Source organism: Manduca sexta, chromosome 21 (genome assembly GCF_014839805.1).
Source record: "Manduca sexta isolate Smith_Timp_Sample1 chromosome 21, JHU_Msex_v1.0, whole genome shotgun sequence".
Classification (NCBI taxonomy): Eukaryota; Metazoa; Arthropoda; class Insecta; order Lepidoptera; family Sphingidae; genus Manduca; species Manduca sexta.
The window spans coordinates 14,664,792-14,680,787 of NC_051135.1; the positions used below are offsets into that span (position 1 = coordinate 14,664,792).

The following is a 15,996-nucleotide window of genomic DNA, read 5'->3' on the forward strand; positions in this document are numbered from 1 at the left end:
TAAGAATTAAGTTGAAGAATTACTTTTGGAATGTTTTTAAGCTCTGTAATAATTAAATTAATCCATAAATCTCTTATCAACACTGTGTAACGTATATTTGAGTGTTATAATATATTATTTTTGAATACTTAATGAATATTAGACATCAAACATTAAATAAACAGACGCAAAAACGGTAAAGTCAGTATAAAAATATAAACAAAAACTTAACTCAGAATCATCGCTTACTAGACTTGACTAGGATATTACTGGATCGTTATGGAACTTAACATAATATTGTAAGTATTATCTCTCTGAGTGAAAACTGTGAAGCTATAATTTGTGGTTCAAAACCCGTAACTAATATTGATGAAGTCTACGAACAAACATGGCGCTTACAACAAGGGACCTTCTTGGTTCGTCATTCATTCATATTATACAAAAATATTGATTCAACGACAGCACTACTGAACTTCAAGTCACACAAGCTTTCCTTCGATAGTAATTAACAATCAAGTATCAATATCTTAAATATCACATTTGTACTATTTTGAATTAAGAACATTATTGTTTTTTCTGAGTTGATTTTTTTAAATTATTATGCATTGACATATTACCATCTCTATGTAGAAATATAGAATATGAGAAAAACAATCTTTAAAACATTTTTAATCAAAATACCTCTCTGATTCATCCTACCTCAATCTCACAAGCGATGTCCATAAAGCACGTACTGCGAGCAGATCTCCGATAAATAGAGCAGAGTAAACAAGCTCCCATCGTTGTTGAACCGCTGACCCAGATCCCGGGCGAGGAAGCGACGAAGCAGACGCCGCAGCAGCCCTGAACCACTTACACGCCTGATGACTGAGCAATGCTCTTCACTAAATCTAGACTTGTTTGTTGTGATAACGGAGGGCATCGTAATTATTGGCTACGAAAGCGTCGGAAAATATTACGATATTACATTTTTATTACATGTTATCGACGTTTGGCCCTTCGGCAGTTTATCTAATATTAAATGAAATTAAAATTTATTAAAGATTTTGCTGATTATTATAATAATTTTATTATTATAGAATGCAATGTAAATAATAACTAAACCCCGGCGGCTACTCTCTGACTGACATAATTTTATAAATCTTGTTTTATACAATTAATTATTATTCGTGATTATTTACCGAAATAATAGTTAAATGCCATATAATTGAATATCACATAACATTGAGAGTGACTGGATTTATCTAATCCAGTCACTATTTGTATTCATTAGAATGTATAAAGGATCGTTGTAGCACATTAACATATAAATTTAACACGTGAAATATCAATATTGTAGCACGTATGCAGTGCAGTCGATTTGAACACAAAAAAGAAGGAATATGAAAATATAGTGTGGCTAATTTAAAAGTGTCGTTTTGTTGCTGGCAACACCTCCGATTATACATTATCTACATAAGTCTTAAATATTATTATGACCGATCTAATACTTTGAAATAAATAATTTTCAAGACAAAGCCATCAGATGATTAGCGGAGTGTAATATAATGCACCTTAACGTTTGAAGGTAAGTGTTCAGTTTGCTACGCGGTTAGTGGATGCTGTGTTATTATACTATTAGCCATCCCGAGGATATTATTAAATGGTTATTATGCTGAGTTTAAATTGGCTGAAGAAATTACTTCAACCTGATTATAATTATGTGTTTTAATTAAAAATATTCTGCTCGTATAATTTCCGGGACGATATTAGTAATATATTTATTCAAATGCTTATTTAATGGTGTTATGAACGTAGAACTAAGGAGTTGTTATGAAATGTATAAATTTTATCTGTCATAAAAGTAATTCTCGCAGATTATGTAACCTCTGTTCGCTGAGAGATTTCCCATTAGCTAATAATTTACCGCCTTTGCACCCGCTGCGTCATAGAGATCGTCCATAATCCGATTACTTAGTAGTTTGCAAATATTATAATTATTGTTCGTGGTTTTCGTTTTATCGGTGAACACCACCGCTGTTTACATAACGATAGTCGGCTTTAATTCAAATGAAAGGTCCCTAGCAATAGGTGTAAATCTGTAGCACTAGAGTTAAGTGACAATCAGTTTAATTCCCTCCCCCTACAGGCTACAGGCTACCCCCACCAGTCGGCCATAGAATGTCGAAAACACTCGAGATAAAATCTTTAAACTCAGATAACTAATAATATGCTATGTTAGCAGCAAGTTAATTCAATATTAAGTCTTAAAAGGCTTACCTAACGTTTTGAAATTAAAATGTTCATAATGTTTAGTGAGAAAGGGATTTGTACTCTTTTTTATTAATAATTATGCGAGAATCAGTTCGTTCGCCTGATAACAAGCGCCATGTCTGCTCATAAACGGGGGCAACGCCACTTAGACCTTTAATATCCACGCAGGTGTTACTAAGATTTTTAGCTTTGAGTGACTTTCCGAGACAGATTTCACGATTGCGTAGCCCGTCTGCGTTGTTACCAACACTTCGTCTATTTCTACCGCCGAGCAGCGACGTGAACTATCCAAATTGACATCTAATCATCTGGGATGGTAAGCGCTTTGCTGTACACGCAGAAGTTCGCTATACAATGTTGTGTATCGCGATCCTACTCTCTATGGGTACTCGTAGCGCTTACTATAATACAAACTAATAGCCTCAAGTCAGTTGTAAAAAACACTTAGTAAGTTTGGAAGATTTCACATATAATTCAATAAACCCACACATAAATAGCATTAACATCTTACATTAAATCTTAATAAACCGCGAATCAGATTAGATAAAGGTCAACGTTTTTTGGACATCAACTATGAAAATAAGCGATGAAATATTTATTCCCCGTAAAAAAGTATAGAGTGTTGAGTGCAGGGCGGAGGGCTGAGGGCGCAGGCTAGGTGGACGGCGCCATAAAAAGCCGATGCGCGATCGGACGTCCTCGCGGGCCGACGACCCTGCAGGGCTGACACTTGACAGGATTTACATTTTATAATTGAGAAGTCGATATATTTTTTAAATCACTACATGCAATATAAATATGTCAAGCTGAAGTGTTTGTTGGTTTTAACGAGCTACTTAGGAACTACTGGTTTGAATTGAAAAAATATTTTAGTGTTGGTAGGCCATTTATAAGGGAAGGGCTATATATTATCACGCTATGACCAATAAGAGCAGAGCATCCATTAAAAATGTTACAGAAACGGGATAAATTTATTTCTTTTGGGAGCGTCCGCTGCTTATATTGCGTAAATGATTAAAGTTACGCAACAATCATGTATGACGGAATTGTTCCTCTTAAAAAGTTCTAAAAATTTATCACTAAACAAATCCCCCGTCCCCTCCGGATCTGTCTTTCTGTCTAAACGTGATAAAGTCAAAAACTATCCAACGGATTTCGATGTTTGATAAGTATAGTTTGAAACTCTGGAAAGGAGACATACTTTCTTCGCCGGAAAATACATAGCGGGACTTCTATGCCGGAAAACTCTTTCAAGTGAGCGAAGCCGCGAGCAAAAGCTAGTTTGTAATAAATTTTGATATACCCTTTCATCATACAGAATACCTATTATTAAATAGTAATAAACGAATAAGTAAAGTCCGCAATATGATTTAAAACCGATGTGCTAATTCGTTTAAAAAGTTTCGATATAAGCGAATTGCTGAAACGCCTGCCTATTGATAATAGCTGCATTGCATAAAAATGTACGTAAGTTCAAGGTCTATTTTCATTATTCAATATACTGGCCAATTCTTGTGTTTTTATATTCGTGCAGCAATAAGTATTATTCATAATTCACCTCACAACGAAATATAAAGACGTGGCAGCCCTACAGGTCAGGGTGGTTGCTCGGAGGTCAGGACCTCCCGAACGCACTTTACGAGCCAACAGTCTTGGAGACTTCGCTTTACAACTCATACACCATGCCTCACACCCACTACTTTCTATAAATCATGGCAAATTGGATTTTTTTATGGGATTCTTATTAGATTTGCAGTTTCATTGCGACTTGTAAACGATAAAAATAACATATTAAGTTGGTAATAAAATAGGGGTTGTATGCTCGCGCTATGGATATGTTACCATCTAATCTAACCACAGCGTTGTGGCTGACAGCCAAGGCATCAAAAATATATGTTACTAGTTATATAAAGGTGTCCTAATGTTATTATAGGCGGTCCAATCATGAAGTAGACAAAATTATAGCACGACTCTACACATAATTTATTTTTCTTTAATCTTTAAGTCTTTATTAATATTTATCTTAAACGAAAGCTATAATTGCTAGAGGTCGTATCTAATAAAAAAGGGTTATTAAAAAGTTGTTTTATATCAAAGAAAGTAATTGAATTGTGTACTTTTCTAAATATCTCTCCTAAATAAACGTTACCAACTGGTGTTCAAAGTTTCTGAGAGCCGAACTCTTTGACGCTATCGAATTTGAAGGAGGCTAATTCCCAGTGATGAATTACTCCGTAGATTCCGCGAAATTGTTCACAATTCGCTATGATCCTAAACTCTGGTAATATTTGTATTCATAATTTATTAGAATCTACTTTACTAACTGATCCAGTAAGGCCTCTTTTTGCTATAAAACAAGGTTTTTTTTCCACCTTGGCTGACTGTGTCCTTTGACGTGGGGTTGACGCAACACACACGACGTGCAACCGTGCCCGGACAAATTGTCTTATGAAAACGAACACTACTGGCCTACCTGAGAATTTAAGCCAAGATCTTCCAAATCAAAATAAAAATAAAATAAAACATGTTCTATCTTGCTCGGGAGCTATGTAGTACTTGTTCTGTTAGTAATAGGTTTTATTAGAACCGCTCAGTATCTCCGGATATTGCGAGCTCGTACCTTCTTTAAACAAATTCTCGAATACCTCAGTAAATTAGTGTAGACTTGTGATCTTATAATGAACATTTTATTATAATAACACGTAAGTATGTTTTCGCGTAACCAAAACTCCGTGTGGAATGTAAATCATAGAGAACGGGGCCAAGTCCCCGAACCTTCGCGACTCAATACATTAGTATATTTATTGGAGGAAGTTTGTTCGGAAGTATATTATAATTTTTATGGGCGATTTCTTTCGGATGATTGCTGTGGAAGTTACAAGGAGTTAAGTTCGTTCGATTTCGGCAAATCGCCCATTCGTGTTTAATTAGATAGGTTTACTGTCATTGTGTTAACGGTGGCAGTTTGACGCTCGTTAAGCTTGTTTGTTTACGACACGTCAATCGTTTATGACATTTCCAATAGGTTTTGTTTCTGGAGCTGTAAAATATTTTGTGGGGTCAAGATACAAGGCAGCTACCTTCAATATTCTTCAATATTCTAATTGACAACTCTAAATCGATAAAATTACACATTTTGCGCTAATTTATACGAGCGTTATCTTTATTAAAAATGTGTTAAAACGCCAATTTCATGAAATGTACTAATTCATATTATTATTTCTATAAGTAGATGGGTAACTTGACATTATTGAGAATTACAGGATACAGGCATATCAGTTAAATATACTGCCTGCCTGATAGCAAACAATAATAATAATATAATATATAATATAATTATAGAATTTATGTTTCGTTTTTCATTTGGCTGTATAAATTACCACTTCCACAATGGTTTCTTTGTTTGACGTGTCTAATACAAGAATTCCAAAGATTGTTACAAATAGGCCCCGTGACAAACATGAGGTGTAATTTATTACATATCTAACTGTTAATTCTGGACTTAAAATATTATTTTTAAATAAAAAACCTAGAGCCATAATGATTTATGGCAGATGACGTAATCCGATGGGAATCTTATCTCCGGTCCGACCACTCACTGTTTTTATTTTTTTTTAATGACCATCTACGGGTTTCATTATGTGAGAATCCTTAAGTTATGACTTATGATCATCATAATATTTAGAAAACCTTTAGTAGATCTGTTTTGTTAAGGAAACCAACAAAATATGTACATTATTACAGTTTGGCGCCATTCAAAGAATAATCGAAAAGCGTGGGCAATAAATCGATGTTATGTAAACAGAATGAGGTAAAATAAATTAAGTATAGTGGTTAGCGATATAATGCGTGCACAATGCACAACATGACGAAACAATTCGCATTCTAATTGTTAATCGCAATGAATTCATCATACATACATACATCCTTGACCATATGCGCGTGTTTCAGCGACTGACAATGAGCAAATGAGATACACATACGAGTTCACTCGACGTTAAGCTATTGAAATAAATATACGCGGTAACTACATGTTTACAAACACTTTGTTATTAGTAAAACCTTACTGGAACTTACGATACCACGCAGCGACAAACAGAATACATAACTTAACTTAACAAACAACTATAACTTAATGTTTATTACACAAATAAGCTTCAAATTATAGACGTACACGCTTAGAACATCCTAAATGTAAATAAAAAGTGACGTGATCGGTGTCAATTCATACCAGAAGAGTGACAGTAAGACTGGCACTAGCTAGAGACTAATGTCATGTTTTGTTTTTGTATGGCACCAGGCAACGTGTACTCATACTGTGTAGCGTACACAGAGTGTAGTGGCGTAGTGGCAACAACAGCGAACGCGGAAACAGGTTGTATCGATCTTACCGTGAGTTGTTTATCGGCTGCCGCATCACGCATCTCCTGCTCTATATCTACACTTACATAGCGGACCAAAAACACGTAGGTATGGGTATAGGTAGGCTAGGTTAGGCCGGTGACCCGCTGGCCGGCGAGCGGCGAGCGACGACGCAAACAAGGCTCGCGCAAGCGTACTCCGCAGTAAACACCGCTGGTCCCGGGCCCGAGCACGTGGGGTAGCGCTGCTGGCCTTCAGAGACAACACCAAACAACTAACCGTCGGCCGCTGCCGCGATAACACCCAGCACCAACACTCGCAGTAATGACACCGCCATATAATCACAAGCATTTGCACAACACTCGAAATATCCACGTAAGCGGGCTGCGTAAGGACGTACGGCGCAGCCCGCTGCCTCCGGCGCACTGACGCGGCCGCGGCCTCGCCCCTCTCGTCGCCCGCCACCCGCCGCCCGCCAGAACCTTGTCCATTCAACGCATTTCTGTCATGAGCAAATCGATAATGACATTATACTTCCGCTTTCAAGCACGCGCGCTGCATCCAAACTAGGGCTGTGGATCCGCGCCGTACCACGCTGGACCGGCATCATGCACCAACCAACCACCGGAAACGAACATTGCAATATGTAGTTATATGCATGTAGAAAAAGGGTACTTACCCCTATTTTGTTTACATAATAGCCAACATAGAGATTTTGAAGAGGTACAGGCACTTGACTTAACATTACAAAACAAATGCACTAAAGTTAAAATTGTTTAATCGCAATAAGTAAATGTGTGAACTTCAGTTAGTAGAGTTATACTGAAATTGATTATGTGCGAGTTGTCACCCCTAACGAAGTATGTCAGTAAGTTTTGGCCGGTGTGGAGCGGCTGTGGCGCGGTGCAGCGGCGCGGTGCAGCGGCGCGGTGCAGCGGCGCCGGAGGCGGCAGTGACTGCAGCGTGGGAGGGCGGATGGCCGCGAGTAGCGAAGGACGCCCCATTTACCACTAAACTACCTCCTACCACTGCTACAACCTTTCTAATAAATAAATTAATGATTTGCTTATTTTGAAAGGCTTCTTTATTAATATTAACAAGCGTTTAGACTATAAACAGTAATTACATAAATTATAATGAAATAAAGCTTTGCTATTTTCTTACCAAATCATACCAGAGGCTATCTAAATATAATGTTTTTTTTTGTGTTGCCCGAGAAACATTGCATGAACAGTTACCGCAACGCTGCCACGAGCTGTGCCCGTGGCAACACGTCCTGCCATCCCCGCGAGGCAATTCTTGTGCGCTCGGTCTTTCGCATCGAATGCACACCCATGTACAGGAGAACATTTGCTGCAGCCCTAGGCGCACAATTCAGTGTGATTACCTCATGGTTGTAAATACACATTGAGCCCTCCGCCCATCTTAAAGGGGTGTCTTCTCCTTCTCCAGATATCCCCTCCCAACTTGTCTCCAGGTCCCTACAGCCGCTAACCCAGAGGTTCCAGTATCCGATTCGCAGGTTGTGAACCCCCCGGTGATGACTGCGGGGTTTGATACATTAAAAAAACACGTCCCGACAAGCCACTCCGCGGGTATATAACCCTGAGTAAGTACTGTGATCGCCCTCCGGACGGCACAAAACTCATATGGGTGCCGTTTCACCCGCATTAATTCCACGAAAGGTCAAGGGCAGTTATAAAACTTTAAGAGCGCTAACGATTTCTTCACGGTAATGCTCTACATTAGCAATAGCTGCACTTAACGACTTTGATTTGAATAATAGAGTAATGAATAGATAACGTCTAGCGCTGTAGAGACTGTTGTAAACCACTCCGAACTAAATAAGCACCACTTGTAGGAATTTGGCGCGTTTGTTGCGAAGCTCGGTAGTTTTAAGTGTTTGTAATAACTCTTACAGAATTCCACTTGCAATAAACTTTATGGATAGCTATTGTTTTGAACAAATACATTTAACTTTGTAACTACTGGGCATTTCGCGACTTAACATGTAATCCATACATCCTAACATGTTATACAATATAATAACAAATACTTATTATAGCTATATGTTATATATAACAATGGACAACGTGATTCACGGAGAAGGTTTATGTTTATAATTCATGAAAGTTTTGTTAAAGTTGATAATAATTTTAAAGCTATTTAGACGGACACGATATTTATCCTTATTTCGTGTAAGTAACTCTGTTTATGACGCTTTCACTCTTGAACTACTGAAACAATTTCGATGAAGTTTAGAAAGGAGATAATTTGAGACCCTGAGATAGGCCATAGGCCATACCCATAGGCCTTTTTACCCCGGGAAAATGATTATATATAGCGGCAGTTTTATTCTACAAAAAATATTTTCACACAAAACGAACAAAAGCTTGTGTCTTATATAGAGGAGACAGAGTGCAATTAAACAATTTGGCGCTCCGAGAATAAGTAATTACAATTACCTTCATTTATCTATAATATTGGTCAAAATCATGGTAGCGCTGCCGGCCTCTAAGTGCTCTTACCTTCGCATGACGAGCTTATTGCGCGATAGCTAAACCCTGATCAATGTTATTGAAACATGTAGAGCAGATCTGTACCCAACCATTTTCTTTGGAATAGTAGAGTCCTGCACTACCGGGATACTTCCACTGTCTCATGGAAAACTTGTTTCTAGTCATAGAGACTTTCAGTTGCGTTTTTATGGTAATAGATATTTCCGGAGATCAAAATACCTCCCTGCCTTTCCGAATCCTTTAATCCTTTACTTTAAGGCCCGAGGCGCATCCATGATTCTTCTGGTGTTGTGGGTGTTTGTAGAGGATGAATTTCATACATTAGGTTAGCCAATTGCTTGTGTAATGTAGAGAGCTTTTTTCTTTGAACTTGTAAAGACTATTATCATTTACTAGCTTCCGCCCGCAGCTTCGCCCGCGTGGATTTCGGACTTCAAAAATGGAGGAAGTGCTCAATTTGTCGGGATGTTTTTTTAATGTATGGTGGTATGCAGGTGGTCCGATTGTCCGGTCAGGGTCTGATGATCGGATCCTGGTGAAATCGAAGGACCTGTTAACCATTAAGGTTGCACACGCGACGGAAGCTTAAAAAATGGAGTAACTTCTCCCGTTTTCCCAACATTTCCCTTCACTGCTCTGCTCCTATTAATTGTAGCGTGATGAAAAGTATACTATAACCAGCTCAGGAGTATGAAAAATAATTGTACCAAGTTTCGTTAAAATCCGTCGAGTATTTTTTGTTTCTATAACGGTTATATAGACAGACAGACAGACAAAAATTTTACTAATTGCATTTTTGGCATCAGTATCGATCCCTAATCACCCCCTTTTTTTTTGGTTTCGCGGAGAAAGTGCCTTATTACAACCGCCCAGCCTTCGTGGGGGGCGACTGAGCGGTTATGCTGGGGTAACCGTGCCTTACGGCCCGGCGTTGAGCCGCCCGAATTTGATGGTGACCTTCGGGCGACCGCCGGGCCGAGTCCCTAACCCTATATACAACTTAACCTATGCACGGCCTACCAGCTAAAACTCCGCGGTGGCCCTCTTCGGCGCATTAGGGACGGCTGCGGGCTTCCTCTGACGTATAACGGTTATACAGACAGACAGACAGACAAAAATGTTACTAATTGCATTTTTGGCATCAGTATCGATCCCTAATCACCCCCTGATAGTTATTTTGGAAATATATTTCATATACAGAATTGACTTCTCTACAGATTTATTATAAGTATAGATATAGCTTTAGCAGCGCTTGTCACATTTGTTGATATGGTAGAGTCGTGACTTGGTCATTTCTTTAATGGTGTAAGACTATGTTATAGTCTGTTTTATTTTTAAAAAACTATAGCGGCTATACGGCTATAGCTGTAATAAATTTGCTCTTTGTCTGTTGTATTCGAAATATGCATCTCTTAACATGCCAGGAAATATTCCGCAGCGATATCTCGGCGGTATGCGCATCCTGTTTTCCTCCTAAGTATTCCGTCGTGAGTCATTGAATCGTTATTAATTCCTAAACAATACCGGTATTGTATCTTCATATTATGCAACTGTAATAATACAAATAAACTGTAAACTATTGTTTAAAGACATTTAATTTATCTTTGTTGTAAAGCAACCACACAGTGGCGTAGCATAGTTGAGGCAGCAGGAGCGGTACAGTATTTAAAATAGAAAAAATCGAAAATGTGAATGTTGTTGCTTTTAGAAGTAGCTAGGGAGGGGAAGAGGGGTTGCGCGTCACACTTAGGGTTTTTTTTGCTCTCGTCCAGTGCTTAGAGGCATATATCCCACATTGTGCTGAGCAGATAACATTTGTAGTGGGATGATAAGACGGTGTAAGAGATCGCAGTTTGAAACGCACTGAGATCCGAAACTAATGTGTGTGAACTTTATAAATTGGTTTGAGTACAGTTATTGATGAAGGACTTCATTTCTTCCGACAACAGAAACATATTTATTGAAGACTATTTACGACTGTTAAGCGTGAATAAAAAAAAACTGATATCCGACGTAGCTCCGAACGGGTAGAGAAAGTTACATTCTTATATTGTTTTTTTATTAGCTTTCGTAATAATTTTATACATCCTGTTCATTATTAAAGTATGTGTGAAAAATATTACCTGTATCACTCTTAGAGGATCCAGAAATTGTAATGAAAACTATAAGTAGTAGACGAATAACCAATGTCTAAATAGAAAATATTCAGCATGCCACAATTTATATCAAATCTATTGAAATGTCCGTCTATTATGTTTAAGTGATAGGATATATATATTTTGGTGGTGCTGGTGGTTCCATCCGGGTGGGTATGTTTTATACCCGGCGAATAGCGACCACCGCACACAAGGTGTTAAGATGATGCCGCCTAATGGCCCACGCAAGTGTGTCGCGTTCCGGGATCGGCCTATGTATATCCGGTTCCAATAGGCCAGCATAATTGTGTCGACTACCGAGGGGTAATCATCTCTCGTCAGTCAACATTCTATTGTACCCCTTTACACTTACCATCAGGTGTAGTGGAGTAACATAGGCGTGACCGCATAAAAAAAAGAAAATAATCATTTACACATTACACAAACATTTAAATTAATTTCGTCTCTTAATATACAAATTCCGGACTTCGGTTTAACACTGAGCAGAAAAACCCATTTCACATTATTATGCAAAAAAAAGTAATTCAACTACTTCACCGAGGCATTTAGATAACGGCACATGATTACCGGAAAACGGAAAGGAAATCAGCTCCGACAGTTGTGTGGCTGAGAATGTGCATAGTTCGCGGAATTTATAGCTGCTATTAGTTACTAATACGCACTTACCATGGATTCCACGTCAATTACACCACTTAGGACCGTCCCGCGGATGTATTAAAACTAAATATAAAATCATCAACATTACCAGTTGCTTACGTTTAACAAGATTTGATTGCGTGTTCAAGCAGTATGACTTACATTGCAAAAGTTTGTGAAAATATTTGGAAGTTTGTTGAAAGTTAACGCAGAAACAGCTGAATGGATTTAGATAAAATTTGGCACACGGATAGCCCATTTCCTAGATTAACATATAAGTTACTCTTATCCCGGTAGTTTCCTACCATGAGGAATAAGAGATTTTCTGCTGGCTCTGGCATCGTATATGTCGCGCTGTCCCCAAACTTACCACGTCAGGCTCGGCACCTGTTCCCCATATGACCGACATTAAACCTATGGCGTGCCCGCCCAGTAGACACTGAATCACGTCCTTAATGGCAATCCCGAAGTTCTACCAACTTTGGGGCAACATCTATAAACCTTAAGCTTACTCGCCCGAATGCCTGAGACCTCAGCCTCTGAGGCCACAACCGCGGCGCCCACACCCGCTTCCGTGACCTATCACATTCCAACCCGCCTCCAACTCCGCCGCGAAACGCCCCGCCTCCTGGATATATATATAGCTACAATGATTTTGGGTCTCCTACAGCGGGAAAAGCTTTCACTCGGGCGAAGTCGCGTCCAACGCGACGTATAGTATGTTATACAGCAAATCTTCTTCTATACTGTGTAATGAATAGGTTTAGCTTTACATCTGACGTCCTTTATTTATCGATCAATTATTGACGACGTAGCTCTTTTTCATAAACAGGAGTAATACCGTTAGATTTCCGAAGACTCAATATGCGACTATTTGTACGCCGTGACGTATTTTCCCGCCAACTCTAAGACTTCCCGAAGGGCATATATCCTGTCTCCGTGGTGGGTAACAATAGGAGGTAAATAATGTCGACGTGGGTCCCTTCGCGGCGCGCTGCATGTGTAATGGCGCATTGACGTCAGCAGATGGCGCAAGCTGTCGGCATCCGGCGCGGGCTTGATGCCGAGCTTCTTGCTATGCCGCAACACGCGCTGCTTCGGAAGTACCGACCAATGGCGCTATTCATCTTGATGATCAAGGTAAATAAGCCCTTAGCATTGTTAAAATCATCCATGCTAAATAGTTATGGTAGTCGTACCATAGCTGCCGCAATCCAGGATATCTACTGCAATGCATATGTATGTAGGTATGTCTAGCTATCCATATGTAAGAACATTTAATATTATGATTTAAAATAGGACTTCCTGTACTTCAACAACGTAAGAGCAATATGTTGACGCGATTCAGTGCGCAATAACACTGCGCGGGGCCAATAGAAGTCAATTCCATAACTAAGTCAGTCCTAGCGATGCCCAGGCACGGGGCGCGTAAAAACCAGGCGAGAACCGATTTGGAACTTGCATGATTGCAATTATAGAGGCTGATATGGTGATAATTCTCTCGTAAGCGAGAAGTCGCCTGATTAGATATCATTGCTATTTATTTCTGCCATTGGGGAACATTGTGCAAAAACTGATGCATTTCGGATTGAACGACACTGTAGTGAGTATATTAATTAGTTGCATTATCGAGACCATGGTATTCACTACGTGTACACTATGGAAACATCTAATATTTTCGTGGGAGGAGCGCAGTGAAATATCGTTGTAACTCTATATATCGTGTCGCATGCCACAAGGCGCGTGGCGCGCTCATCTGGTCGTTCAATTATATACATTAAAAAACACGTGATTTCATAGCACCTAAGGACATCACCTATTTCCAGCATTCCACGTCGTTGTAAACTTAGACGAGTTACAAAACCTGACCCTTTGTCACTTATTCTCAATTCCTTAGATTATATTATTTAAAAAAAATCAATTTCTCAGACTATAATACTATTCCTACGCATGACAATGTAATTAAGCCACGAACTAACCTCTAGTTTAATTATTTACGCTCATGTATTTATGAAGTCTATGAACATGCATATACAGATATACCTATACTATTGTCGTATCCTAAAACAACAGTACCCGCAGAGGAATCCAATTTCACGGGTCGTCCGATGCACTCGTTCTGATGCGTTGTACATTTAAAACATTCAATCACAATAAAGTGGAAAATTCGTTGGTGCCGTTAGTTTTAGTACGACGAACTTCTGAATGCAAAACGCCTTTTGAATTATACGCACATAGTTGTCGAGAATAAACTGTGCCGTGCTTTTCAATGCAGTTGTGTAATGATATTCTCAAAATAACTATTTATATGGAAAATACACATTTTCTACCTCTATGCAGAGACCTATCTACGAAAAAAATATTTGAGAAGTTGAATAAAAATTCAAATTATATGTAATCGTAGTATACTTTACCCCCGCCTATGAAAAACTTGTCCGAAAATACTTAGTACTACTGTATTTTTCTGGAATAAAATGCTAACAAGGGCTTTTCCAACTTTTGCAGTTTACTCGTTACAAACACCTTCCCTAACTTTTGCATTTGTATTTTGAGTAGGATGAGCAGTCCAGCTCATTTTTTGACTGAAAGTCAGCACCCGACAATACCTACGCTAACTAAAAGTCTCTGAAACTGGTAATTAAACAAAAAAAAAACAATAATGTTATAATTCAATTTATTCAAACATATCGTCACAGTAATGTTGTACTGCTATAAAATACTCGTACGTAATAACTAATTAGCAAATGTTCAATCAAGTCAGTGGCGCGAGTAACTTGCACATAAATCATAACTACACAACTTGTTTCCACGTTCACACGGAGCTTAATGACAAACTGCACTGAGGATACATAAAAACCCACAACAAATCTGAGGTGAGAAACAATGTCCAACTTAGACAAGGTCTAAACAGTCTTAATTACTTATATTATATTTCAAGGGTCAACTTTAGAGTTTTAGAAAATATCTTCCTTTTCGGGTTGGGCTAAAACAATAATGAAACTTCATCCAATATCTATCGATTGTTTCAATCCCCGCCTACTTTCAATTGGAAGTGGTTATTCTAGTTTTAATGGATTTTTATCGAATTATATACATTATTAATACTATAGCATCCGTGTTATAAAACAATTTGATAATTAGTTTTATTAATTAGTACCACGCCCGTAGCAGAAGCTCTGTACATAATTCAGAGTGAAAACAATGCTTATTATGGGAAAGTGCTATCTTGCCTTCTGGTACTAAGAAAAATATACAAAAACTTTAAAAGATAAGTAACTCTTTTAGTAAGTGTAGAAAAGATTTGTAAAATAAAATTTACATCTGTACTCTTGAAGCAGCAAAATGCAGCTATTACGGCATTATCATCCTCACGATATAAAAATAAATGCCTATCTTGTTTAGAACTCGCCAATCGGGCAAAAACACAAAAAGTTGTACAAAACCTGTATTTCAAAACAAATGAATGAAAATATAGTAGCAACAGTGGCTACAAAAAAGGAATCAATACAATATCTTCAACTTTGTTTCTGACGCGAACTACGATATTTCATTGACAGAAATAAACCGATAATCCTCCGATGTTCCACTCCCTGAAACCGAACTTTTAATGTTGCATTTCTTTGCAGACGAAAGCCAGGACTTGTTACTCCTCAATAGACATCCTGAGATAAAAAGTGTTTTCTATAATAAACACATCTGTTCAATATTCAGCTGCAGTAGAGCGGCTTTTTTTTACAATGACAAATCTGCCGAAGAGTCACAACTTGTCCGAAGAGAGTTTTGTTAAAATGTAATCTAGGCTATTATAATTTGTCCAATCCTGTTGAATTCAAATCATGGATAACAAGACTGATTAAGTCTTATTTGTTCCTGACATGCGTATCACAATAATTTGGCCACCGTGTCGTTTTTGTTTTACTGTCACTATTTGCAATTCTAATAAAATGAAATATGTCACTTAGGGCCAATGTCTAGATATCGATTTTGAAGCCTCTTGACCTTAAAAAACAATATCCAGGCTAATTCTAATTATAACACTAGATACTATACATATCTAGTGATCCATAATATAAAAAATCATAATTTGTTTA

At 38.2% G+C, this 15,996-nt stretch overlaps 1 protein-coding gene across 1 annotated transcript in view; it reads right to left on the minus strand.

Annotated features, from left to right (window-relative positions):
* The window catches only part of LOC115447899 (immunoglobulin superfamily DCC subclass member 3-like), a gene marked incomplete at its 3' end in the record, with an annotated part of 102,305 nt that extends 95,296 nt beyond the window's left edge, over nt 1-7,009 (minus strand). Inside the window, 1 exon segment of the mRNA XM_037440869.1 lies at nt 6,874-7,009. Coding sequence (XP_037296766.1) covers nt 6,874-6,931 — 58 coding nt within the window.
* Nucleotides 7,010-15,996: the final 8,987 nt, after the last annotated feature.